Here is a 25,866-nt window from a genome sequence, read left to right as displayed (position 1 = left end):
GCAGTGACGTTCGAAAAAAAACGTAAAAGGCTAAATAATGGACAAAGTTAAAGAGCATTGAGGACCAAAAATTCAGAAAGGAATCAGTCACCTATCTGTTAAATTTCTTTTCAATTATAGCTATAGGAATGGATAAATACTTTCCCCGACAATTTTGTTTATCTGATTGCTTTTTAAATTAATTTTGAAGGTGTTTATGAACTTATTGACGTGATTTAAAATCCCGAAAGTTGTCACGGATTCTATAATGTGAATGCAAATAAAAATCAGAGTTACGAGCCTCCTTAGCGGAAGCATATCATATTTATACAATACCCGGTTTGTTTTAACCAGCAGTTACTATTGCTAGAAATATGGTAATATTTTCATGTATATTCAAAACACCTTTTGTTACAGTACCAAACCGAACCTTTGACCCCTTTGGAGGTCATTTACATTGCTAACAAAGCAGAAGATGCACAAAACAGTTATAATTCAATAACATTTCTAGAAGCGTTGTTGCATGAAATTGAAGACGGGACCTTACCTAACAGCCCTGTGGATAAAACAAAATTGTCTAGAATGATCGCCTCTGCTTATAACAGGGTAAATATTTAGGAACATAACTATGTATAGTCTATCTGGTGAATTGCGTTAGATTTTGACAAATTTATTAAAGATTTCATTTGGTCGTGTATTCTCACATTTATGAAGATACTGTGCCATTAGAAAGTTTACCGTTAATTTGGATTTTCTTTCCATACAAACTCGAAAACCTTATTACAAACATAATTTGTTGTCATTTAAACACAAGATCATGTTTTTCTCTGACTGTTAATGACGTCTTTCCACTAAATCCATTGGATGTTGGATGTGTACTGATTGATATTTTAGTCTTAGATACATGATTTTTTTTATTAGTTGTTATTGGCTTTGAACTAGCTGTCAGTAACTGCGAGTACTCTCAGATCTGTACTTAGTGTCTTTTTTGTTGCTAGGGATGAGGGATGGATATATACCCTGCCACGTCCTGTCTGTGTTTTTGCTTGATGTTTTTCTTTGTATCAATCTGGCGAGTTAAGCCTTTTTCAACTGATTTTTATAGTTTGTTCTTATGTTGTGCGGTTACACCACTGTCCCAGGTTAGGGGAGGGTTAAGCGCTCACAAACATGTTTAACCCCGCCACAATCTTTATGTGCCTGTCCCAAGTCAGGAGCCTGTAGTTCAGTGGTTGTCGTTGGTTGACGTCTGTCAAATGAGTTTTTTGTAAATTGTTTTGCTATAAATAAGGCCGTTAGTTTTCTCATTTGAATTATTTCATATTTTTCATGTCGAGGCCTTTTATAGCCGACTATACGGTATGGGTTTTTCTCATTGTTGAAGGCCTTACGGTTGCCTGTAATTACTTAAATCCACTTTATTTGAACTTTGGTGGATAGTTGTCTCGTTGGCAATCATACCACATCTCCTTATATTTATATATATTCAGACATTTTTGTATTGCAAATATATACATTTTAGCGCTTAGGTTTTTTTTCTCATAAGAAAGCCATGGTACTAAAGTAAAATATAGTGTACTTTTTTATTCTTTTCTCTGTACTTAAAATGAGAACCAATGAGAACCAACGAAAACCAATGAGTGCCAATGAGAACAAATGAGAATTTAGTGTTAAACTTTTCCCTTTTTGTTCGTATTCTCACGCCTTGTCTTATAAAACCTTCATAACCGAAAAAACATGTTTCTGTTTTTCAGAATAACATGCCATGGAAGTCGGTAGAACTTTTGAAGGAACGTGCTAAAGAAGGTATCAGATCTTTGTAATGTTATACGCAATTAAATGTCTTTTGAAAGCTATGAACATCGAACAATTTGGTTGATTGTATGTGGGTTTTGAATCGGTGGTCTGACACCAAAATCGTAGAAGTATTACTACAGTCCTCCAATGATAATCGTTCAAGTTGAAATGACCATTAACTGTTTAAAATGATGAAAAAAAAAAATAAATGTTTCAAATGAAAAGGGGGAAAAAAAAGGAGGCGATACTTCATTAACATCCACTAGCTGTGATTTTAAAAGTGCAAATTTTATCATATAAATTTCATCCTGTTACCAGGGACATTTATATCTACTTTACGATAAAACTGACCAATTAATTGTATTTGTTGAACGTTTGGAATTATGTGGTTAATTTATTGAGCAGTTCCGATAGTTTTTCAGTTAGACGCTTCCAAAATCCATAAATCTCGCGAAGTCTCGTAAAGTTCGAGATTTTATCAATTTTATACTGAAAAGCCTATCAGATTCATTTCCCGTTAGATATATTGTTCCCAGCTGTAACACACCCGGTATCCCGACACTACAGAAGGATCCGAATCCAGAGGAGCAATTGATGAAACGTTTCTAATGGTATGTAAGTAAAATCTGGATCCGATTCCAACATGATGTTATGCTCCGTGGAAATCAGATCCATATTTTACCAATACATTACAGTTGTTTTGCAGTCCGTTGGTTGATAAAGTCTAACGTTTGATTTAGTCTGTTTTTATGAACTTCCACCTTTTTTAATTTACCTTTTGGTCCGTTACTTTTGTTATCATCGGAATAATTATGCAAACGATACATATATGTTTGAAAAAGCCTTATGAACATAGCTTCTTATGAAGATTTTGGGTGTAATTATGTTTTACATCTTATATATTGTCATAGATATCTGTTTTCTTCTAGAACCAGAAAATAAAAGACTCCAGAATGATTTTAAGTACTTCGAATCAAGAGCAAATAGCATATTGGACAATGTGACGGTTTTAGAAAAACCAAATACAAATATTATAATGATTATTCCAACCACGAGGATCTTCTACGAGGAGGATATGATAAGAAAATATAAAACTTTATGTAGAAGGATTATGAAGGTAAGCTATTTACTTATTACGCCTTTTCAGAATCTAAAGCACTATGAGTAATCTCATTGTTCGTACACCAAAATGAAAATAACGTTACGTCATTGGTTGAATTTCAATTGTTTAGAATGTTTTAAACCAATCACAACGTTTTGGTGTATGCTTTTGCAAACATTACCCAGAATTCATTAGATTCTGATACTGGTACGTTCTTCATTTCTTAGATACATCCCCCTTTAGAATTTAGAATTAAACATCTGTATATACATTGATATTTACAAAATCTGTAGCTTTATTTAGGAGGAAGTACATCTAAACTTAAGTGTAAGTAAAACCATCACCCTATAAAAGTCACTTCTATGGAATGTTTGTGTCATACACTGAACATGTCCTATTTAATTAATACAAGGTGAGAACAAATTTGAAAATAAACGAAATTACGGAACATATTGACAAAAACCCACAAAAAAAAATACAAAACAAGCTCATATTACTGTCTTATTTAAAAGTGAGTTAATGTTTAGTGCTTCAGTCTGAAATTGCTGAAAAGTATACAATAAACTATCTATTTTCAAAATCAAATATAAACTTAAGGCGGTTCATTGAAATGATAACAATCGTAAGAAAAAAAAAAACTCCGTAAGCAACAAGTTTAATCTACCATTTTCTACATAAGGGAATGCCTGTACCAAGTCAGGAATATGACAGTTATTTTCCATTCGTTTGATGTGTTTGAGCTTTTGATTTTGCCTTTTGATAAGGGACTTTTCGTTTTGAATTTTCCTTGTAGTTCGGTATTTTTGTTATTTTACTTTTTAGAAATTGATTTGTTTAGGTCGTGTCATCCAGTGGCAAGTATCAGAAGGCATATCCGGACGAGAATATATTAATGTGATGTTAATATGTCCCTGTTGTGCTCGATCGATACGCTGATCAAGCAGAATATAAAAATGCTAGTTCACATTGAAAAAGTCCACAGGAAGACATGTCACCCTACCCTAGGCATATTATTCTGACACAAAATTTCGAAACAAGTCAATTATTATCATCGTAGATTTCTCACATGTTTGATCAGTCCAAAGGAAAGTTTAAAATCAAATAAGTGTTGTCTTATTAATATGCTATAAAGTGATTTTTACCCACAACATATAGATACATGTAGTATGTAAAATTAATAGTCAATCTGTAATATTATCTTGTAATGACAAACTATCTTGTAATTATGGATTTTTTTAGTGATTTTAAGTAATCACTAATCAATTCAGTGATTTTACAAAATCCCTTTTACAAATTCACTGTAACATAGCTACTAGTGAATTGAAAAATAGATATCGTGGAATACGACTATCCTATTTGTTTGCTTGTTTTTTTTCTAACGTTTTCAGAGTCACAGACATTTATCTAGGCTGTTTTGCTTCTACAAGACGACTGATATTCCAATTTTTCGCGTTAAAGCTGAATTGGCGAATATAAAGCCAAATATATATTTATTTCACGACGTAATATCAGACAATGAAGTGGACTATTTACGGAATACAAGCAGCGAAAAGGTGAGTGAAAATTAAGAACCATGGTTATCATGGCAAATTTAAGTGATTTTAATAAGAACTCAACACATAATACACTAATTCATTTAAACATTTTCAAATCTCTCCTTTATTAATTAAGAAAGACAACACTTTTTTTGATGTATTCATTGTTTGAAAAAAGACTTACTAGTACCAATCGCGGCCTTTCTTAAGACGGTAGCAGTATCTGAATACTTGTTTTATTTCGAGGTCCTAGCTGCTGGACAAAATCGGATGTTGTTGATGGAGTTATAGTACTTTATATGTTTAAAATCACACATACATATCTTTTCCGTTGCTTGCATACTTGCACACATATATTATTTACTTTACTTTATCTTTTATTACACAAGGATCTCAGAATGCTTTACCTATCTCTTGATAATTACGTACATTACATGTATTTTTCGTAAGAATGTGTTCTTAAGATTGACTGACAAAAATCGCAAGCAATTCAAAACTATATTTTATCTCTCAGTAAAATGCAGCATTCATGCCTGCATCATCATTTGAAGCATGACTGCACATGCTTCAAATGATAACGCCACAACAATGCATACGTTTGATATAACTCGTAGCATATATGATTACAAGAATAGAATGTTTAAACACGCTGCATTTGTTTGCACCTGTCCTAAGTCCGGAACCTGTTTCAGGAGTTGTCGTTTGTTGATGTGGTTCTTAAGTGTTTCTCGATTCTCGTTTTTTATATAGATTAGACCGTTGGTTTTCCTGTTTGAATTGTTTTACAATAGTCATTTTGGAGCCCTTTATAGCTTGCTGTTCGGTGTGAGCCAATGCTCCGTGTTGAAGGCCGTACTTTGACCTATTATGGTTTACTTTTTACACATTGTGACTTGGATGGAGAGTTGTATCATTGGCACTCATGCTACATCTTCTTATTTCTATTCTTTTGTTTTAATTTTATAGGGTGTTAAAGTGTTAGATTGTGTGCACATTTTTAGCACCCGCGCTTCATACACAACGTGCTTCGGTCAACGCGTTTACACACTCAAACAATAACAAAAAGAAGCACAAATTTAAGTTGGCATGAAACGTGGTTTTGGAATAAAACCATTTATTCACAAGCATAGGAGATACTGGTATATTGCCAATCCGACCCCTAGCCATAACGACCAAGTGACAAAGATGTGAACATTAACAATTCAATGCCCTTCAACAGTGAAAAAAAACTGATACAAGACCCAATGAATGATGACGCAAACAAACTGCCTGATTTATACCACGATAAAAGAAAAAAACAGTTAATCAATTTCTGATCTCTTATCTAGGACAGGTAAGCATATCCTGCTACATTATTAACACCCGTCATGTTGCTCATCCTGTGTTAAGTCGTATTTACAGAAATTCAATATTAACGGTCAACTTAATCATAATGGCGTCCGTTAGAGAAAGGCGAAATATACCAAAGGGATATTCAAACGCATAAGTCGAAAAAAAAACTGACATCACCATGGCAAAAAAAGGAAAAGACCAATAACAGTATACAAACACAACATAGAAAACTAAACACTGAGCAGCATGAACCCCACTAAAAACCGGGTGTAATCTCAGGTGCTCCGGAAGGGTAAGCAGATCCTACCAGATCTAAAAGAAAGTTAATCTTTCTAGAAGTAGTTGCCCTTAAATGTCAATTTTTCAATAATTTCACTCGCTTTGGTTATCATTTGAAAACTACTAAGTATAATATTTAGATAGAAACTACAATTTAAAAACAATTTATTATTAACGTCTACAAATGAGTTACATGGCTGAAATACTCAGTTGACTTATAATATCAGTTATTCCCCTTAAATGACAATTCTATACTACGATAAACGAAAAAAAATTAGGCAGATAGCAATCAATGACTAGTACCAGATAATTGTTTTTCTTATTTCTTAGATGACACGATCTACAATTCTTGAAGACCTCAGTAAAGGAACCATGAAAGTAGCTGAAAATAGAATAAGTATGACGTAAGGATGGTTGATATATAAAACTAATAGTGGATTGATGATTGATTGGTTAATGTTTAACGCCACTAGATTTTGCACTATTTGGTGGCGGTCAGTTTGTATTGTTGAAGGAAGTCAGAGTACCCAGAGAGAACCGCAGACCTTTGGTAGGAAAACTGACAGTCCTAGTCAATTAAAATTAGAGTAAAACACATCTGCCACGTGCCGGATTCGAACTCTCAACTTCAGTGTTGACATGCTAGTGATATAGTAGTTCGACTGCTTAGACCACTTTGCCATCGATGCTCCCTAACTAGAAGTGGATGTTTTTGTGTCAATCAACTCAGAGGATCTTTAAAAAATCAAATTTCAAACAAATATTTATTTACATTTAACCTCAATTTGCTTAAGGGGTCCCATAGTATAGGTCTTCGTCCTTTTGGAACTACCTGGCCAATCTTAACCATACTTTCTATGTTGTGGTGATGTTACACTGTTGTTTCAGATAAGGGTGAAGGTTTGGTACCATTTAAACGTTTAAACCCGCTGCAATTGTTTGCTCCTGTACTAAGTCAGGAATCTGATGTTCAGTAGTTGTCGTTTGTTGGTGTGGTTCATAAGTGTTTCTCGTTTCGTTTTTTATATACATTAAACCGTTGGTTTTCCCGTTTGAATGGTTTTACACTAGTAATGTTCGGGGCCCTTTGTAGCTTGATATTCGGTGTGAGCCAAGGCTTCGTGTTGAAGTCCGTACTTTGACCTATAATGGTTTACTTTTATAAATTTTGACTTGGATGGAGAGTTGTCTCATTGGCACTCATACCACATCTTCTTATATCTATTTGCCAACTACTATCCTGTACGAAAAATACCGAAAGTCTGAAGCAAAAAAAAAGTCAAGATCTACCCATTGTCCATTTCAATCAAATGTTCAAACCACTCCCTTAAATCACAATTTCTTACTTATATTTTGCATTTTTTGCTATCATTCTGAAAAATAAATACATTAAGAGAAACTCATAATGTTGAAAATATGATCAACAAGATAAGATCTACAAACAACAAGTTAGTTGACTCCTTATACGTGTAGCAGTTTTTGCCGTTACACAACGATTGTTTTTCCATTTTTGGGGTTTGGTTATCAACTTTAAACTTAGTAGGTAACAGTATAAATAATCACCTGGACAAGATCTACAAAAAGTGACATGTAGCCGAAATAGTCATTCGACAACTTAAATGAGTTATTGCCGTTCAATGACAACTTTCCCTTTTTTACGTTTTCTTTATCAAAACATTAGTAGAAAAAGAGAAACTGTAACCAGCGAAATGATCAGTAAGACCCATGAATACTTCGAGTCGTCAATCGACTCCTAATAGAAGGCGATTGTTGTCAATTTTGGTGTTGTGGCTATTATCACAAAAAAAAAAAAAAAAATAGAGTGAAATCATAACAGTAAAAACGACCAGGCTGAACAAAATCTATAAATAATTCAAATACCCGAAATCGTCAGTTACCTCCTTATAGGAGTTTTATCATTGTTTTTGTGTTTGGATATTATCTTGAAAAAGTAATCACTGTGAAGCATCCCCATAATGAGAGAAATAACTCTAAAGAATAATCAAAACAATTGAATATTCCATCAACCAATATCCAGACAACGAAGACTGAGCATCATTTACCCCACTACAAGATATTTGTAAAACAAATGCTAAAAAGAGCCATCAGTAATATTTAACCCATCATATGAATTTACAATTTTTTTATTTCATATCATAATAAAAAAAAGATTATGTTGATAAGACCAGGAGAAAAATGAATAAAATTGCACCGTGAAGAAAGATCTATACATTCATGTATTAAACAGCATGACTACAGAAGAATCGACCAAACAGCAAACATCATCGCACACATATTTTAGAGTAAGGTGCAGACTCTTGTCCAGCTCCGAAACAGTTGTAACGTCGTATCTGCTATGCGCCGCTGACTTATCAGTAAGTTCAGCAAAGCAACGTCGTGACTGTTTCGGAGAAAGAAATACTCGTAAACGTAAAAACAAAACATCTAATGTATATTTTTTTTATCAATTGTTTTTGTTTCAATTTAGTGCATGGTTATCTGACATTCAATATCCCATACTCAAAAGAATAACATCACGTGTGAAAATGATAACAGGACTTGAAACTGAATATAAAGAAAGATTCAGCAACACAGAACAATATCAGGTGTGTTAAAAATTTAGGTGGCCAATATAGGCCGAAAATACCAATTATTTGAAGGGCAACAGCATGAGCATTGCTTTCTAAACCACTGGCTTGGTTTCTGATACTAAGTATTGGAAAATACATTAGCATATTTTAAAATATGAACTATGTTACAAAAAAGTTATCTGAAGGGCGCCTCCGGATGCGTGATTTTCTCGCTGCATTGAAGACCCATTGGTAGCCTTAAGCTGTTTTCTACTCTTTGGTCGGGTTGTTGTCTCTTTGACACCTTCACCGTATTCCATTCTCAATTCTATCACATAGCCCCTGTTAAAACATATCATTTGAAATATGTGATATTTTAACCTGTGCTCGTAACATATCAAAGCTCTAGGCAAAATCCATTGGTTTGCTTTGTTTATAATAACTTGAAATTTTTCTTAATGATAATGGAGGGTAACGATGATGCTAGTTTTTGCAACATCTATCAATTTAACATGCCTCTAGCTCATATGAGAGTCTCGGAAAGATACCTCAACCAATGTGGAACAGAACATGTTTTAATCTATAAGAACACTGCAGATTAGTTTAGAAAAAAATTAATTTATTAAATAAAGTCGATATAGCAGACTACATTCATACACACACAAGTAACACACCTAGAAATGCTATCAGAAACCGTTAATCAAAGAAATACAGACAACACTATGACTAAGATGTAAAGATATAAAAAGACAAACATCAATTCATTAAACACAACAATTAAATAAAAAAGGAGAGTGAACGTATGTGCTATGTTATGGCCATCAGATACTGCTAAACCAGTACTGCTTTATCGTACTGCAGCCGGTTGTACGAACGTGTCATTAAGTCTTCATTAGCCTAATGCATCATAAAGGATTAATGAAGACTTAAAGATCCATTAGGCTAATGCCACGTTCGTACAACCGGCTGCTGCTGTGTTTTTATTGTTTTTGTTTTCTCCCTCATTACAGAGGAGTGCCCAAATTAAAACTAATAGAGAAATACTCAAGTAATGTTGTCACATTTTAAATCTTCAAATGACTCTTCTACGATAAGTAATGGCCTAAGTTTTTATTTAGAATGACCTGTTTTATAATCATAGAAATTAATTAATATATATTATTTTATGCTTAAAAGGTAGTAAATTATGGAGTAGGTGGAATGTATAGACCACATCTGGATGCAATGGTGAGGAATGCGCTGTATTTTTTATTTTTTTTTTATATAATTCAACTTTAAAATTCACTGTCTTATTCAGGATCACTATATTTGATTCAATGTCTTTATTTTCTTTCATACATTAATCAGAATTTGATTAAAGATTACTTATTGGTTGACATATTTATATCTTATTGACGTCTTTAATTTATTTACATGCAGCTGTCCCTGCAAGTTATATTTAACCTTTAATTGAAAATACTTTTATTTGTTTTCATCTACAAATATGAAATATCGAGTGTTACAGGTTTTTGGTTTTGGTTTTTAATTGTTAAACAATTTGTTAGGCTGGGGTTATTACTGATTTGTATATTCCTAACCTGTACAGCTTGTTATCTTGATTACCAGACTTTATGACTAGTGAAAGTTAACTTGGAACATGATTTATGACTGCTCCGACAGGTCCTAGGACAGAATTCATTTTAACTTAAAACATAGATATAAGTAATAGAAAATTTAATCAATGTAAAAGTTCTGTTGAAGATGAAATCCATTTTTTAATTCAACGCCCATGCTTAACAACAGTACACAAACCATATTTTGATCAATTATTCAATAATAATAAGAGTTTTATTAAACTTTCTGATGAAAACAAAATAATTTGGATTTTAAGCAATGAAGACACAGACATCATTTATATAATTCATAAACTTTTAAAACAACTGTCTTAAGAAAGAGATGCACTAATGAATAATTGCCGTAAGAGCTGTCCCCCCTTTTTTATTATTATTTTTATTATTGTATGATATTTTTGAGTTCCAAGCGGTATCCATATTGCTAGTTTTTATTCGCCAGTATATATAGTTTCTCTGGTCTTATGAAGGTATTAATTAGTCAGACTAAGTCAGGCTGAATTTTTTATGTCAAAATGTTGACCAATTCTTTTCTTTAATAATTATATATATGTTCAATGTTTTAATCAACTGAACCATTTAAATCATGTTTAGTATTGTACGTTTTGTCTTGTAGTCATAATTAAACTCTAATTATTCTGCCCTAATACGGGCACTGTGATTAGTCAATAAAAAAATGGTAAAAAGCAGACTGGGTCCTATAACTGTTTTTATGACTGCCCGAAAAGTTAACTATATGACAGGTCCAATATTGAAGTTAACTCTGGACGAAGTTAACATCGCCACAACCAGTTCTATACCCAAGTTAACTTGTGCCCAATTCTGCTTTTAAACGCAGTCATTAATCTAGACTGCTCTGTCCGACCCAGACCTCTTCCAATCACAGTTAAGTTTGGTTTAGTTTTCTCCAAAATGAATTTAAGATGATCCTAAGTTAACTAATAAACAGGACCGCTTTGATTGATGAATATCATTTGGTTATTATCACATACATGTATGAACAAGTAAAAAAATATATATCCAAAGGACCGATTGAAAAGCAGACCTGTCTCCATGACTGACATGACTGGTTTGTCAAATAGCAGACATGTTCGAAGGACAGGTTAAAAGGCAGACCTGTTCACGGGTCTGGTATGGTCAAGCTGTCGTTGAAGCAGCAAAAACCAATTTAAAGTCTTTGGTTTGACCCGGCCGGGGTTCGAACCCACGATCATCGGCACTCGAAGCGAACACTCTACCACGAGACCATCGAGGCGGTTTTGCCCCATTGACAATCATATCATGTCTCTTTATTTTAACATTTATCTATTACAATGTTTAATCTTTAAAAAGAAGACTGTACATCGATTCTGTTAAGCATCTATCTGTTGACTGTCTATTATGTAATATTTGCGTTTTTGCAGTATCCCTGCTGTTCATTGTTTAGTTTTATATGTAATGTTTTAGGCAATCGCTTGTCTTTTCGTCAAGTTTCTTAACTAGCTTGTTGGTCATGGTATTGACTATTTTCTTTGATTTCTGAATTTTTATTCTCCCCTTGTCATCTTATATCACTTTGAAATGCTATATGCCCACGGTTTTGTAAAGTAAAAATACAATGTTGAACAGAAATGAAGTCAGAACTACTACATGGTTATCGATTTCTATTAAGACATTTGTTTTATTCTCTTCAGATTGTTTTCTTATGTTTGCATTATGGAAGACTTAATATATAACATACATGTAGTATGCAAACCTTATTGATGAGTTTGTAAGCATTTTACATGCAATACTTCTTTTTTATGCAGTTTGAAGCAGCCGGCAAATCATCAGGACCTGATACAAATGAATCTGGGGAGAGAATAGCAACGGTTATGTTTTATGTGAGTATGGAAATATTAAAACTCGTCTAATATGTCAGGCTCATATTTTCGAACGCCATCAGTTGTACTTGAACAGTTGGAAGGTCAAATCATTTACGAAGTTGAAATGCTTTGAAAAAAAAATGAAAACAACACGTTATAAATTTCATGCGTTCCAAAAAAAAAAGACAAAGTTCTGCCAAAAAAGGAAAAATAAAACTTCATAAATGTCGTGGGTCCGATACGGATAGGCCATCTGTACCTAGGGTACAATATAAGCAATGACGTGTATTGATCAAAACTGTCAATTTCGAAACTATAATTATTATAATTATCATGATCGCCAAATTTAAAATCTATTCCTTTTAGGTCTGCATTACAGAATTATCGTTGTACCTGTTCTTCCTACAAAATGTTCCTTTAAACTTTTTATATATAATAGAATAGACTGCAACCAAATGAAGATGAGGAGAATTGATTGAGAAGCAAATTGCTATCATTCTGTAAAACTATTTACTCTTTTCATGCTTAGGTCTTTAACAGCCATGCTTATCATTATAAACGTACATTCACATTCGGTATGCTATCATTTTACACATAGTGCTACCAACCTATCAATTGACACGAAAAGAGTTTTGTACACACGAAACGGTTTGCAAAAACGTAACAATTGAAGTTATCGTATGGTGAATTTTCTGTGATGGGGATACACTATTCCAACTGCGTATAATAATTGAAGATCATAGTTAGCTTTTTTATTACAAAATAAATGTGGAGATGTGGTATGATTGTCAATGAGAAAACCATCCTTGTATAAATAAGATTAGCTTCCTTTAAAGACATAATTAACTTCTATACCATGGCATATTCAGCCTATACAGGAAGCCTTAGTGTTCTTATTATAATGTTTTATGTCAAGTTGCATAATTGTGTGTATCATCATATACATGATATAGTGGAATGGTTATAAATAACATAGACCTATTTCACTAACTCGTCTTTTACTGATTCAAATCCTTACCAAAATTGAACCAGTAATGAGTTTTGACAACTGGAAATAAAACTTGTGTATCACATATTGCAGGTTTTACCACACTGGTAGATCGTATGGTATATATTTGTTGGAAGTTCAATTGTTTTTGTGCTTTGGAAAAAGTGTTTTCTGTTCTTATACACCTTTTCTAGTTTACTGACACGCCTTTATTAGCAGTTATCGAGTTGCTCAATATTTGTTTATTGTCTTGTGATTTTGATGTCTTATAATGCTTTACATTATCATATTCAGTTACTTAAGACAGATTCAAAACATTTGTTTATCCCATCTGTCTGCTATCGATACGAAACTGAAAAATCTAAGACACTATGTTTCAAAAGTGCTGGATTTATTATAGTATTTGCTTTCAGTCTTAATTAATTATTCATTGGTTACTGTATGTGACGTAATATGTTTGTATTGACGTATTAAAGAAAAAGGTTAATGTAAAATAAAGTGGAATGTAGAGAAAACAGAACATTATTCATCTGGTATCGAATATATATTATATGTACAAATTCTTATAAATTGAATTATTTACGTTCGCGACTGAAATATCTACTGTAAACATAAAAGTATTGAAGAATTCGTTATGTAAAACTACGAGAATAAATAAATACAAATTAAATAGGATATTCAAACATGGGGTTAGGAAACAAGAGCAGTAAATCGATTTCCCTATTTCCAAAATTTTTTATATACAATTTCATGAAATGTTTCTGAGCATCCAACCCAAGCCGACCAAAATAGTACAGCTAATTTGTACTTATCATTAGTAACAGGGCTTCTGAGATCACATTCAGTATTTGGCAGGTTTCGTGTTGATCCGTATTTAAATTGCTATGTGGTGTTTCGTTGACTATTGTTTATTTCGTCGTTTTTCGTATTTTTGTTACAATAATCAAAACAAAAATAAAAATTAGGTGGAATGGTTGAATTGTTGTTTTTATGCCCCATTTATGGGCATTATGTTTTTCGGTCTGTGCGTCCGTTCGTCCGTCCGTCCGTCCGTCCGTCCGTCTGTCCCGCTTCAGGTTAAAGTTTTTCAGGTTAAAGTGTTTGGTCAAGCTATTTTTTGATGAAGTTGACTATTGTTTTTTTCGTCGTTTTTCGAATTTTTGTTACGGTATGCCAATCTTTTTTCAGTAACAGTCTCTTTTTAACTCGTTTGAATCATATCTATATAATTGTCAAATATTGTGTCGTTTCAATTTTAATGAATTCAGCAGAACTGTTTATCTAGGGTCGTTATACATAAAGAAAACGTTTGAAACCAACAATCAGCATGATCAATTATTATCACTTTGACAAAATCATTTTTTTTTTAATTTGTCATATACATAGTAGCCATTAGAATGACTGAGTTGCACACTACCAAACACATTTTTGGCACCACAACATTTTGACCTAAATGGTATAACTACAATTATAATGTTTTCTATTTTGTTCTCCTTAGCTTTCTGATGTAATGTATGGCGGCGCAACTGTGTTTCCTAATGTAAATGCCAGGGTATCCGTAAAAAAGGTAATGTAAATCTAATGAAAATATAGATCATTTGTCCAGGCCTTGCTATCCGTTCCGTTCTACGTTCTGTTTTAAAACTTTTCGTCATCCTCTTGTTTTGTCATAATGATATATACCTTCAGAAATCTATAGAGAGGAATTTCATTGGCTAATGTAATAATTAACAGAATAGAAAGTTAGACGTAGCGTTGTCAGATCATTCTAAGCGAAGCATGAAGAACGGATCTGTGTTTAAATCATATGGAGGTAATACATTAAAGAAAATGCTTTCATTAAAATTTGAAATTATGAACACGTTACTGCATATCTTTTTGTTCAACCATTGCATTTTCTGTTTTAAATATGATTATCAATTTTTCATTTTTCTTTATTTTATTACAAAACTACGAATATTGAACTGACTTCTAGCGACGGGTTGGATAGTAGATATAGGAAGATGTGGTATGAGTGCCAATGAGACAACTCTCCATCCAAGTTACAATTTATAAAAGTAAACCATTATAGGTCAAGGTACGGCCTTCAACACGGAGCATTGGCTCACACCGAACAGCAAGGTATAAAGGGCCCCAAAAAATTACTAGTGTAAAACCATTCAAACGGAAAAAGCAACGGTTTAATCTATATAAAAACGAGAAACGAGAAACACGTATGAACTACATAAACAGACGACAACTACTGTAATCAGATTCCTAAATTAGGACAGGTGCAAACATTTGCAGCGGGATTAAACGTTTTAATGGTACCAAACCTTCTTCCTTTTCTGAAACAATAGTATAACATCACAACATAGAAAAACACACTATAAAATATCAATTGGAAGGCTTAACTCAATCAAAAAACGTAAATTAACACACAATGAACGAATAAATTTGACCAGTGACACCTGAATGCAAATACACAGTTAATAAAAAATTACAAGGGATAAATAATTAAAGTCGAAAGTAAATAAACAGGTTTAAACAAAGTTAAAGTATGATATCACTGTGAAATGTCAAACAATTTTTAGAAAATCATCACTTTTGAAGAAACCTGCGTCATATTATACACAGGTAAATGAAAATAATTTTGCTGTTAAGTATACTTATTCTTCTGTGTGTATAAAATCTTCCGTTTAGGAACACCAAGAAATTTCTTTAATATCAATAAAACTAATCTAACACTTGGTACATATGGGGTGAATATCAACAATAAAACTATACAATTAGTGCTAGATAAAACTTCCTGTACAGGTCCAAGAACAGCATCTAAGGAAAAATGAAATAATTTTGATGTTCATAGTACGAAGAAGTGAAAATTTGTAGCAATACCAAATAATCAAAGCTGGTATGTAGACAAGATACATGTTAACATTAAATAACAAGAAATCATTACAAATAGTATCAACATGTCAAATTAAAAAGAAAGTACAATTTGAGAGTACTCGCAGTTACTGACAGCTAGTTAAAAGCCCAAACAATTAATAATAAAAAATCATGCATCACAGACTAAAATCAACTAAAATACATCCCAGGGATTTAGTATTTTAACGTCATGAACAGTCAGAGAAGACATGACTTGTGCAATGCCAAAAATAAATGTATTGACAGGTAGAAGGATAGTTCGCAGTGACTTCTTTATAGATAAAAATGAACGTGTGTGTGTCTCTATACATCCCGTTTGTAAAGAAAATACAAATTTAGTTATGTTTTAATTTGCTAATGACAAAATCGATATTAGTGCCAATGTAAACTATATTCAGAGATCTAATTACAACATTGGTACGATAACCCTTGCTAATAAGTTTGTTTAAAGGTTCGATGAGTTTACACGGATCACATAATGATTTCCGCGCTTTAAAAAACATATTACCATAAAATTTAGGATGTGAAATACCATTTTTAATAAGTTTTCTACAGGTACAGCCAAATGCATATATAATAGCGAATAACGAACCAGTGACTTACTTCATATTAAGGGATTTCAATCAGCTTCAATCTTTCAATATATTGTGATTTTTTTCAGGGGTCTGCAGCGTTTTGGTATAATACACATCTCGATGGTGAGGTAGACACTAGAATGTGGCATGCAGGATGTCCTGTACTTGTTGGATCAAAATGGGGTTAGTTTACGTATAACAAAAAAAGAAAGAAATCAGAATATCAAATATCATGTGACATACAATTAAAGTAACAGGGATACAACTAATTTCATTGTTTTTATGATGATATAATAATAATTATATTAGGATGACAATAAAGGCCCTGCATTATCGCAACCAAAGACTAGATTTTAACTCGCGTCTTTTGAAAGTTTAGGGATTTATCAATTATTAACTTGTGGAAAATGACTAAGAATAAACCCTTTATCTGTTTTATGCAATCACAATAGTAGTGTCCTTGAATTCAACTGGGAAGCATAATATGAAAATATGAAGTCCATTCAAAATGAAAATAAGAAGATGTGGTATGATTGTCAACATTCCACCAGAGACCAAATGACGTTGAAATTTGCAACTATAGGTCCCCGTACAGTTTATCTGCTTTAGTGACTTCGGAATTATATAGAAATAAGACGATATTTTATGATTTAAAATGAGACAACATTCTATGAAAACCGTACAAAACTATGACCAATTACATGTCTCCGAACCACATTCAACATTTAGAAAACCAAAACCGTTTAACAAAAGAAACAGATATACAACCGATTTCATTGTTATTATGATGATATAATAGTATTCGTTTTAAGATGAAAATAAAGACCCTGCACTATTACAATCAAAGACTAGATTTAAACACGCGTCTTTTGAAAGTTTATGGATTTTTCAATTACTAACTTGTAGAAAATAATAAACGTTTTTTTATCAATTTCATGTAATCACATTATTTCCTTGGATTTTACTGTGAAGCAGAATATGAAGTCCATTCATCATAAAAGGAAAATGTGTTATGATTGCCAATAAGACTACTTTCCACCAGAAACCAAATGACATTGAAATTACCAGCTATAGCTAGCTATAAAACCAGGTTAAATCCACCATTTTCTATACAAGGAAATGCCTGTACTAAGTCAGGAATATTCGTTTGATGTGTTTGAGCTTTTGATTTTGCCATTTGATTAGGGACTTTCCGTTCTGAATTTTCCTTGGAGTTCGGTATTGTTGTTATTTTACTGTTCACCATATGGTTAATCTGCCATAGTGACTTTGAAGTTATATAGAAATAAGATGATGTTGCATGATTGAAAATTTCTATAAAGACCACAGTTTAAAGCTGTGACCAATTACAGGTGAACGTACCTTATTCATTTAAACATTTAGAAAACCAAAACCGTATATTGAGCTATAAAGGGGCTCCGGTATGACAAAATGTGAAACAAATTAAAAGTGATATTCACACGGCTTATTTGTTTTCTACAACAGTGAACGAAATAAAATATGACAGAGAGCAAGCAATAACAACCATTGGATTACATGTTTCCGTCTTTTAACGATTAGACTTAGAATATTTTTAACCTTTATTTCTTACAAATATCAACTGGTTTACTTTTAAAGCATATTTGTTGGCTTTAAGATATGAATGAATAACGAACAACTTTATTCTTAATTCTTTTTTTTCCACAGTGAGCAATAAATGGATTCGAGAAAATGGACAACTTTTTAAAAAACCATGTGGACTAAAACATCATTTACAAGATACAAAGTTATAGCAGAATAACATCATTGTATTGTCATTACAAATCTTATAATCTGTAGCTGATAATCAAAACAAAAATAAAAATTAGGTGGAATGGTTGAATTGTTGATTTTATGCCCCATTTATGGGCATTATAATTTTCGATCTGTGCGTCCGTTCGTCCGTTCGTCCGTCCGTCCGTCCGTCCGTCTGTCCCGCTTCAGGTTAAAGTTTTTCAGGTTAAAGTTTTTGGTCAAGGTAGTTTTTGATGAAGTTGAAGTCCAATCAACTTGACACTTAGTACACATGTTCCCTATGATATGATCTTTCTTATTTTAATGCCAAATTAGAGTTTTGATCCCAATTTCACGGTCCACTGAACATAGAAAATGATAGTGCGATTGGGGCATCCGTGTACTATGGACACATTCTTGTTAAAAGCATATGATGATTTTGTTTAAATGCTTGCATTGTACTTCTTTTTTTTTTCTCAACTTGTTAAGTATTGTAATATGTTGTGTTTTGCTTTGCCATGTTTCACTGTGTATTGTAATGTGTATTGTAATGTGAATTGTATTGTGAATTGCTATTTGTCAGTTTGTTTTTCTTTGGGCCATTGTATTGCCGTTCTTCCTTTGAATTATGTTTGTATTTCTCCTTTGTATTTCTTTTCACTAATTTACTGTCTTAATGACTTATGTCTCAGATATCTTTAATTATGAATGTTGTTGTTTTAAGTTTGCATAATAACTGCAAACTTGACACAAGATAAGACTAATGTAAAGTCGTAATTTGAGGTTTTTTAAAAAAATGTGTCGATGTATGAATAGGTATTCTAATTACAGGTCATAATTGAACATACACACACAAACAATTTTTACGATGTATTTTGAATGGATCAGACCTTTGCATTCTCCCGTTTTTAAACTTAATCCTTATTTCGTGTTTATGTTAAGTCAATACACCACTGTTGTCTATAGATACATTAATTCATAGACCGAAATTTTAAAGCAAAATGTTCAAGTATAATGCACACTATATATTCTAGATAACAGCAGCAACGCATACTCCGTAGGTATTCAGATGAACGGGTGCAAGAATTCAAACCTAATATAGACTTAAATTGTAATCTACTTTAAAGGTATTTCTTTTTTTGTTTGTGTCGATCTTTTTTTTTTTATATTTTTTTAAATAGAAAAAGCTGCATCATGAAGTAAACAGAAGGCACCAAGTCGATACTTGCAATTTGGCATTGCACATTGTAATTCTTTTCTCGGACATGTTTATGATGCCTTAACACTTAATCCGTTGTCTGTGTACTGATTGATTGATATTGAAGTGTTGGAATATATGGTTTATTTATAAACTGTAATTGGCTTCGAACTAGCTTTCAGTAGATACGAGTACTCTATCTTAGATCGGTAGTTTGTGTCTTTTGTCATATTGTTACATTTTATTTTGTTCTTAGTACCGATCTGGTGTGTCGAGACCTTGAGGGCTATAAACATGTTTAACCCCACCATATCCTGTATTAGCCTGTTCCAAGTCAGAAGCCTATAATTTAGTGCTTGGTGTTCGTTGCTGTCTACTTTTATAAATTAGTTGTTTTTCGTTCATTGTTTTAACATAAATCAAGCCGTTGATTTTCCCGTTTGTATCGTTTCACATTTTGTAACGTGAAGGATTTTTATAGCTGACTATACAGTATTGGTTTTGCTCATTTTTGAAGGCCGTATGATGACCTGTATTTGCCTTCACCGTTTCTTTTGGTTTCTAGTCAGTAGCTGTCTCATTTGTAATCATACCACATCCCCTTAATTTTATTTTTATTTTAAGTCACGTTTAATATTTCAGTAAAAAATCAGTCATTTCATCTGCAGAAAATTCAGTATTGTCTACAAGGTATTATGAAACTATGCAAGTAACATAGTGAACACAAGCGACTTTCGACAGAAGGAACGGTACGCTGCCGTACAAATTTTTAATCCTGGTATCTACGATGAGTTTAATATCAAACAGGGATTTGATGTATCTTTTTGAAATGTTTAAACCGTCACGGTAGAATGAGACTTATCACCGACTTCGAATTTACAAAAGCAACACGACGGTTGCCACATTTCAAGCATGATATGCTTACCCTGCCGGAGAACCTGAGATCCCTGACGGTATTTGATGGCGTTCGTATGGCCAGGCTTTAGTTGTCTATGTTGTGTTTTGTAGACTGTTGTTTGATGGCGTTCGTATGGCCAGGCTTTAGTTGTCTATGTTGTGTTTTGTAGACTGTTGTTTGATGGCGTTCGTATGGCCAGGCTTTAGTTGTCTATGTTGTGTTTTGTAGACTGTTGTTTGATGGCGTTCGTATGGCCAGGCTTTAGTTGTCTATGCTTTCATATAGTAAATTGTAACATAGTTTGTATACCTTAATATGATATTTTCGTTGTCGAATTTTACTGTGGTAGGTGCCATACAAAATTGTTTATTTTAAGTTAATGTTGCAAGATAGCAGATTGGTGGGCACAATCGTCTCAACTCGGCCGATTCCGACCAAAGACGGAGAGTAGCGGATTCACCCGAGGATTGTTGATTGTTTGTATCTGAATAATGAACAATGCTGTCCATCTCTTTTTGTGTTATTGTTTACTAAAATAAAAACTGGAGTTTGGTGTTCATATCCTAATATTGCCCTCATACTTTGGCTTTGTGTAAAACTCCAGACTTTTTGAAAATAAAACACAGCTTCGCTATCGCTGATGAAAAGTTGTTCTCCTGGTAACCAGTTAGGATGCAGTTTATATCTTTTTCTAGTATTTGATTCAAAGATAGACGATTTAAATTATTACCGAGGAGTACACATTGACTCTCTGTCGTTAGATTTTGTTTTAATACCGCACCGCGGCGGTCTGTTATATAAAATGACAGATACATTATACCATAAAATATCGAGTAATTGACGTCACTTAAAACATTATTTGTCTTTGAATGGCGTTTTTACATGATTAATTTTCTTCTATATCTATTTTTCTTTTTATTTCAATATTAAATCATACATATATGTTGTCAATTAGTCGATTTATTGTAATGTAATATTCATTATCTTTCTCATTTTAACACGTGGCGCAATAAAGAATCGGAGATCATCGAAAGATATCAAGCTAATCAAATAAGTGCATTGGATGAACATTATTAATGTCCTCCATTGAAAATTTGAATAATATCATCTTTATAAGTCATCAGAATTATAGGAAAAATTGCTGCAGATATGTAAATATTTGTCTGGTAGTGGTTTTGGAAGATCATTACATTTATGTTCTGATGAACACCAATGAGCAGATTGAGTTGAAACACAACTGATCGTTGGAATTACACGTTATTAATGACTATGTGTTGGTTAACAATAAAGGGAAATAACAAATCAATAAACATACATGTACATGAACAATGGTGTTCGGGAGATGCACGTAACCGTTGAATCAATACAATATACTGGCGGAACTAAAAAATTGGCTAGAAACGTATGTCTCGAAATTATTCATTTAGAATAAATGCACAGGAAGAAATTAATGCGAAATAGCTACTAACATATTGTGAATAAAGTTTTTTAAGAAGACAATATTATTTTCTTGGGTACATTTTAAGTCTTTTTATACATATGTTTTATGATATTTTAAGGCGGTTTTGATACACATTTGTAGAAACGTTTTATCAAAACATGCAAGCTAAACAAGTTGTAATCCACTTAATGTGTATTCATAGAATTACTGATTAGTCATACTTTGCAGCAAATATTTTATAGAAAAACAAAGGAAAAAGAAAAAAAAACATCCAAGATAATAAGAATTTTAAACAACAAAACAACAAATATTTTCTAAAAGCAAGCTGCAACTATCTTTCTTTTGTTTAATAAAAACGTTCATTTACTAAAAAAAATAGAATCCGAATGTTTATCATTAAAATTCTTCAGTATCGATGAAGTGATCACAATTATGTAATAGCAATATCTTTTTTCTTCTTCCTTGGTAGTTCAGTAAAGCTGGCAAAAAAGTACGTGATTCGCTTGTGTATGTACCAGGTAGTGATAATTATGAATACATGTATATACAATGAAGTAGTCCTTTGTATTATTATGTTGATCATTGTCATTTTGTTAAGTTTCTTATGTTATATACCTATTCTAACATCGGACTCAGACTTCTTTTATACTGAGTTTAACTGTGCTTATTGCTGTGTGTTTGTTTATTCCACATTGGCTAGAGGTATTTGTTTTTACTTTTGATTCATTTGTATATTTCGGAGTTTAGTGGAGTGTCTAATTCGCTGAACTAGTATTCATCATTGTTTAGGGGTCAGCTGAATCCTGCCTCCGGGTGAGGTATTTTCTCGCTGCGTTGAAGACCCATTGGTGGCCTTTCGCTGTTTTCTGCCCTATGGTCGGGTTGTTGTCACTAACACATTCCCTCTTCATTCTCTGTTCTATTATAGATATGATATTTAATGTACTATTATATTGGAGGGTCTTGATTGGAGGGGGTGTCTTTTATTTCTGTATTTTTCAATTTTTAGGTCATTGTTCTCTATTCTTTATATTTTTTGCCCATTATTCTCTATTCTGTTAACCCCCATCGAGACCCTCATAATGATTTGCACGTTTTATTTCGTGACCCTCAGATTGATTACCCTTATGGAACTGAATTGTTTGCCACAAACTTGCAGCAGACTTGCTGCAAGCTTGCGGCAAACAAAAAGTTTGCAGGAACACAGAAAATAGTGTTTGCAGATGTTTGCCGCTAGCTGCAAACTTCCGGCAAACATTGCAGCTTTTTGCTGCAAGCTTGCGGCAAGTTTGCAGAAACATCAATGTTTGCTGTAAGATTGCCAGAAAGATAAGATAATAAAGAATGTTTGCCGCAAGATTGCAGAAAACTTTGACCATTCTATATGTTTGCCGCAAGATTGCAGAAAACTTTGACCATTCTATATGTTTGCCAGAACATAGCACGAATTACACAATATTGACTGGGCATGCCTAGTTGGCACTTCCTGGAAGCTAACAATTTGAAATTGTGCCTAGGTCATGTTGATTGTGTTTGGAAAATGCATTTCACATATAAGAGATCAAGGAGGCATTTTGGTTCAATAATATAGGATATTCAATATGTAATTTTGTAAGTACAAATAATTCATAGAACTACATGTTTTAATAAAAAAATTAATGTCACCATCATACATAATGAAGTAAGCAACTATGTATATATATATATGTGTGTGTGTGTTTGAAAAACTAAAGGTAATATAAGTTTGAATTTTGTAACTGATTAAATGTGTACTGTACCATGTTTATTAAAATTAAGTTCAATTCTGTAATGCAATTATTACCTAGCTTTATACCCAATTTATCCTTTTTCATTTCTTAATACAGGTATATGGTGTCATTTGAGAATGACCCATGCCCCCTTTTTCAAAACTCAAATGCATGTATGTATTTCCTTAAATCTCATAAGTTTGCAAGAATTCTTTCAATGACTGTTTGTATACAGGCAGGAATTCTTTTTAAAAAATTTGCTGTGTAATTTGAAAGAGATAAATTGAATGTGTCTACACACATGACATTGGTATATATGTAGTTCCTGCAAGTTTGCCGCAAGTTTGCAGCAAACAATTGCCGCAAGCTTGTAGCAAACAATTGTGGCAAGCTTGCGGCAAATCTAATTTGCATAATTATGTTTGCACCAAGCTTGCCGCAACCTTCATTTGCATGGTAAAATAGTTGCGGCAAGTTTGCAGCAAATGTTTGCTGCAAACTTGCGGCAAATGTTTGCCGCAGGGCTTATTTTTCGGTAAGGGTAGTTATGACTTATGTGGCCATCCTCTTTAAATAAAGATTATTTATTTAGGTATTTATCAATTTAATTATTATAACAGAGATGATATAATTAAGATTATTTTTATTACTCTGGTCACATATGTTGCATAAACACAGACATCGTAAATATGAAACGAATAGATGTATAAATATATACGCTCAATGTTTTAAATTATGATTATTGTTCACGTTTGAACAGCATAGTAGTGCGTTGACAGTATCAAAGATCGCTATACATTTCTCGTATCTTAAAAAAAATATTTGAATATAGTTTACGATGCGTATTGACGCAATTTTCTTTGTAACAGTGTTTAGCTTAAAATTCAGATTTGTATTAATGGATTTTTATTCATCTATATTTACATTGACAAAACTTTCCGAAAACGAATCAAAATTTGTTTCAGCCCTTCAGAGATTTATTGCAGAACAGGAGGTCGAGGGACAAAGTATTGACGGATTTCTGAAAGAGTGAGGCACTTATTATACTTCGATTGTGGTGGTAGTTCAGGAATAATAAACATGCAATATTAACTCATCACTGTAGATATTCAACAAGTTGGCGTACAGTTAAGTTCCTATCAAAACTAGTTAAATGCAAATAAAAATGCTTTAAGGTAAAACAAAATATAAAAATAAATTAGAATGAATATAAATATAAATACATATCGTAAATAGACCTTTTATAAGCGTATGTATGTATTGTTTTTATTTCACATCCTAAAGCTTGTAAACATTTTAAGCTAAATAAAGTTATATTCATATTTATTATATTTCTAATTGTTTCTTTTTTTAGTTTTTGTTGAAATTTCAATGGCAACAATCGTTTTATTTGTTTTAAGATATACCACTGTTTTATGATTTTTTTTTTCTTTTCTTCTCTGAACGAAATATATATTGCTAAAAGTGACAAATATATACAAAGAAAGGACCCAATAAGGGCTTCATTTGCGTTCAAAGATTTTAATTGAAATAACAACATAAGAAACAAAGTTCAGTGCGAAAGACCTCTATAGTTGTTTTAAATAACTCTGATCATTACGCTTTGGGCCTCGATGACCGAATAGTCCTAGTAGTTCACTGTATCGCCAGCTTGTCAACACTGCATCTGTGAGTTCAAACCCCTCACGTGGCAGGTGCGTTCGAATCTAATCTAAATTGACTTTCATTGTCAGTTTTCCTGTCGGTTCTCTCCGGGCACTACAGCTTCCTACACCAATAAAGACTAACCATCATGCTATAGCCAATAGTGTTGAAATTGACGTTAAACACCAACAAATCAATCAATCAATCATTGCGTTTGGAAAAGTCAAACATACACAAAATTTAAGAATATTTGTACCGAAATCATTGGGATCATTGATGTGATGATATATACTGCACTGAAAGGAATAGTGCACAATATATCATAAAACACTTTCGAAATTCATCAATTCCTCAGCATCACTTGACTTTTGGCCTACCGTTCTTTGCTCTTAACTATTAACTGTCGCATGATTAAAGGGATTCCAAATAATTTTTCAGAGTCTTTGATTGGACCCTGGCAGAAGTCGAACGTACTACATCCCTAGCCTGGCATCCTGGCCAAACATCCTCTTCTTGTTAAGTGAGCCAGAATCTCAGACTTACTAGGGCCTCGGTTGCCAAGTTGTCTAAGTAGTCGAACTACTGTATTAGCCTATCAACACCGAGATTGTGAGTTCGATTCCGGCACATGGCAGGTGCTTTCAACTCCAATCTTAATTGACTAGGA

At 32.8% G+C, this 25,866-nt stretch overlaps 1 protein-coding gene across 14 annotated transcripts in view; it reads left to right on the top strand.

The window, feature by feature from the left end:
• Window positions 1-25,866, top strand: part of LOC127717824 (prolyl 4-hydroxylase subunit alpha-1-like) — a 55,412-nt gene that overhangs the window by 5,728 nt on the left and 23,818 nt on the right. For 4 of the 14 annotated variants that reach the window (XM_052223671.1, XM_052223670.1, XM_052223672.1 and 1 more), the window contains 6 exons: window positions 397-585; window positions 1,734-1,785; window positions 2,706-2,893; window positions 4,267-4,431; window positions 6,355-6,428; window positions 8,513-8,630. In XM_052223671.1, coding sequence (XP_052079631.1) covers window positions 397-585; window positions 1,734-1,785; window positions 2,706-2,893; window positions 4,267-4,431; window positions 6,355-6,428; window positions 8,513-8,630 — 786 coding nt within the window. Of the gene's footprint in view, window positions 1-396; window positions 586-1,733; window positions 1,786-2,705; window positions 2,894-4,266; window positions 4,432-6,354; window positions 6,429-8,512; window positions 8,631-9,770; window positions 9,822-11,991; window positions 12,067-14,534; window positions 14,604-16,604; window positions 16,702-18,204; window positions 18,846-25,866 lie in introns of those variants that run through there. The other 10 variants (XM_052223678.1, XM_052223676.1, XM_052223675.1 and 7 more) reach the window with 7 other exon arrangements.

The sequence above is a fragment of the Mytilus californianus genome, unplaced genomic scaffold (genome assembly GCF_021869535.1).
Source record: "Mytilus californianus isolate M0D057914Y unplaced genomic scaffold, xbMytCali1.0.p SCAF_10, whole genome shotgun sequence".
Taxonomy (NCBI): domain Eukaryota; kingdom Metazoa; phylum Mollusca; class Bivalvia; order Mytilida; family Mytilidae; genus Mytilus; species Mytilus californianus.
The sequence above is the reverse complement of the archived record's forward strand: the minus strand, read 5'-3'. Positions and strand labels throughout refer to the sequence as shown.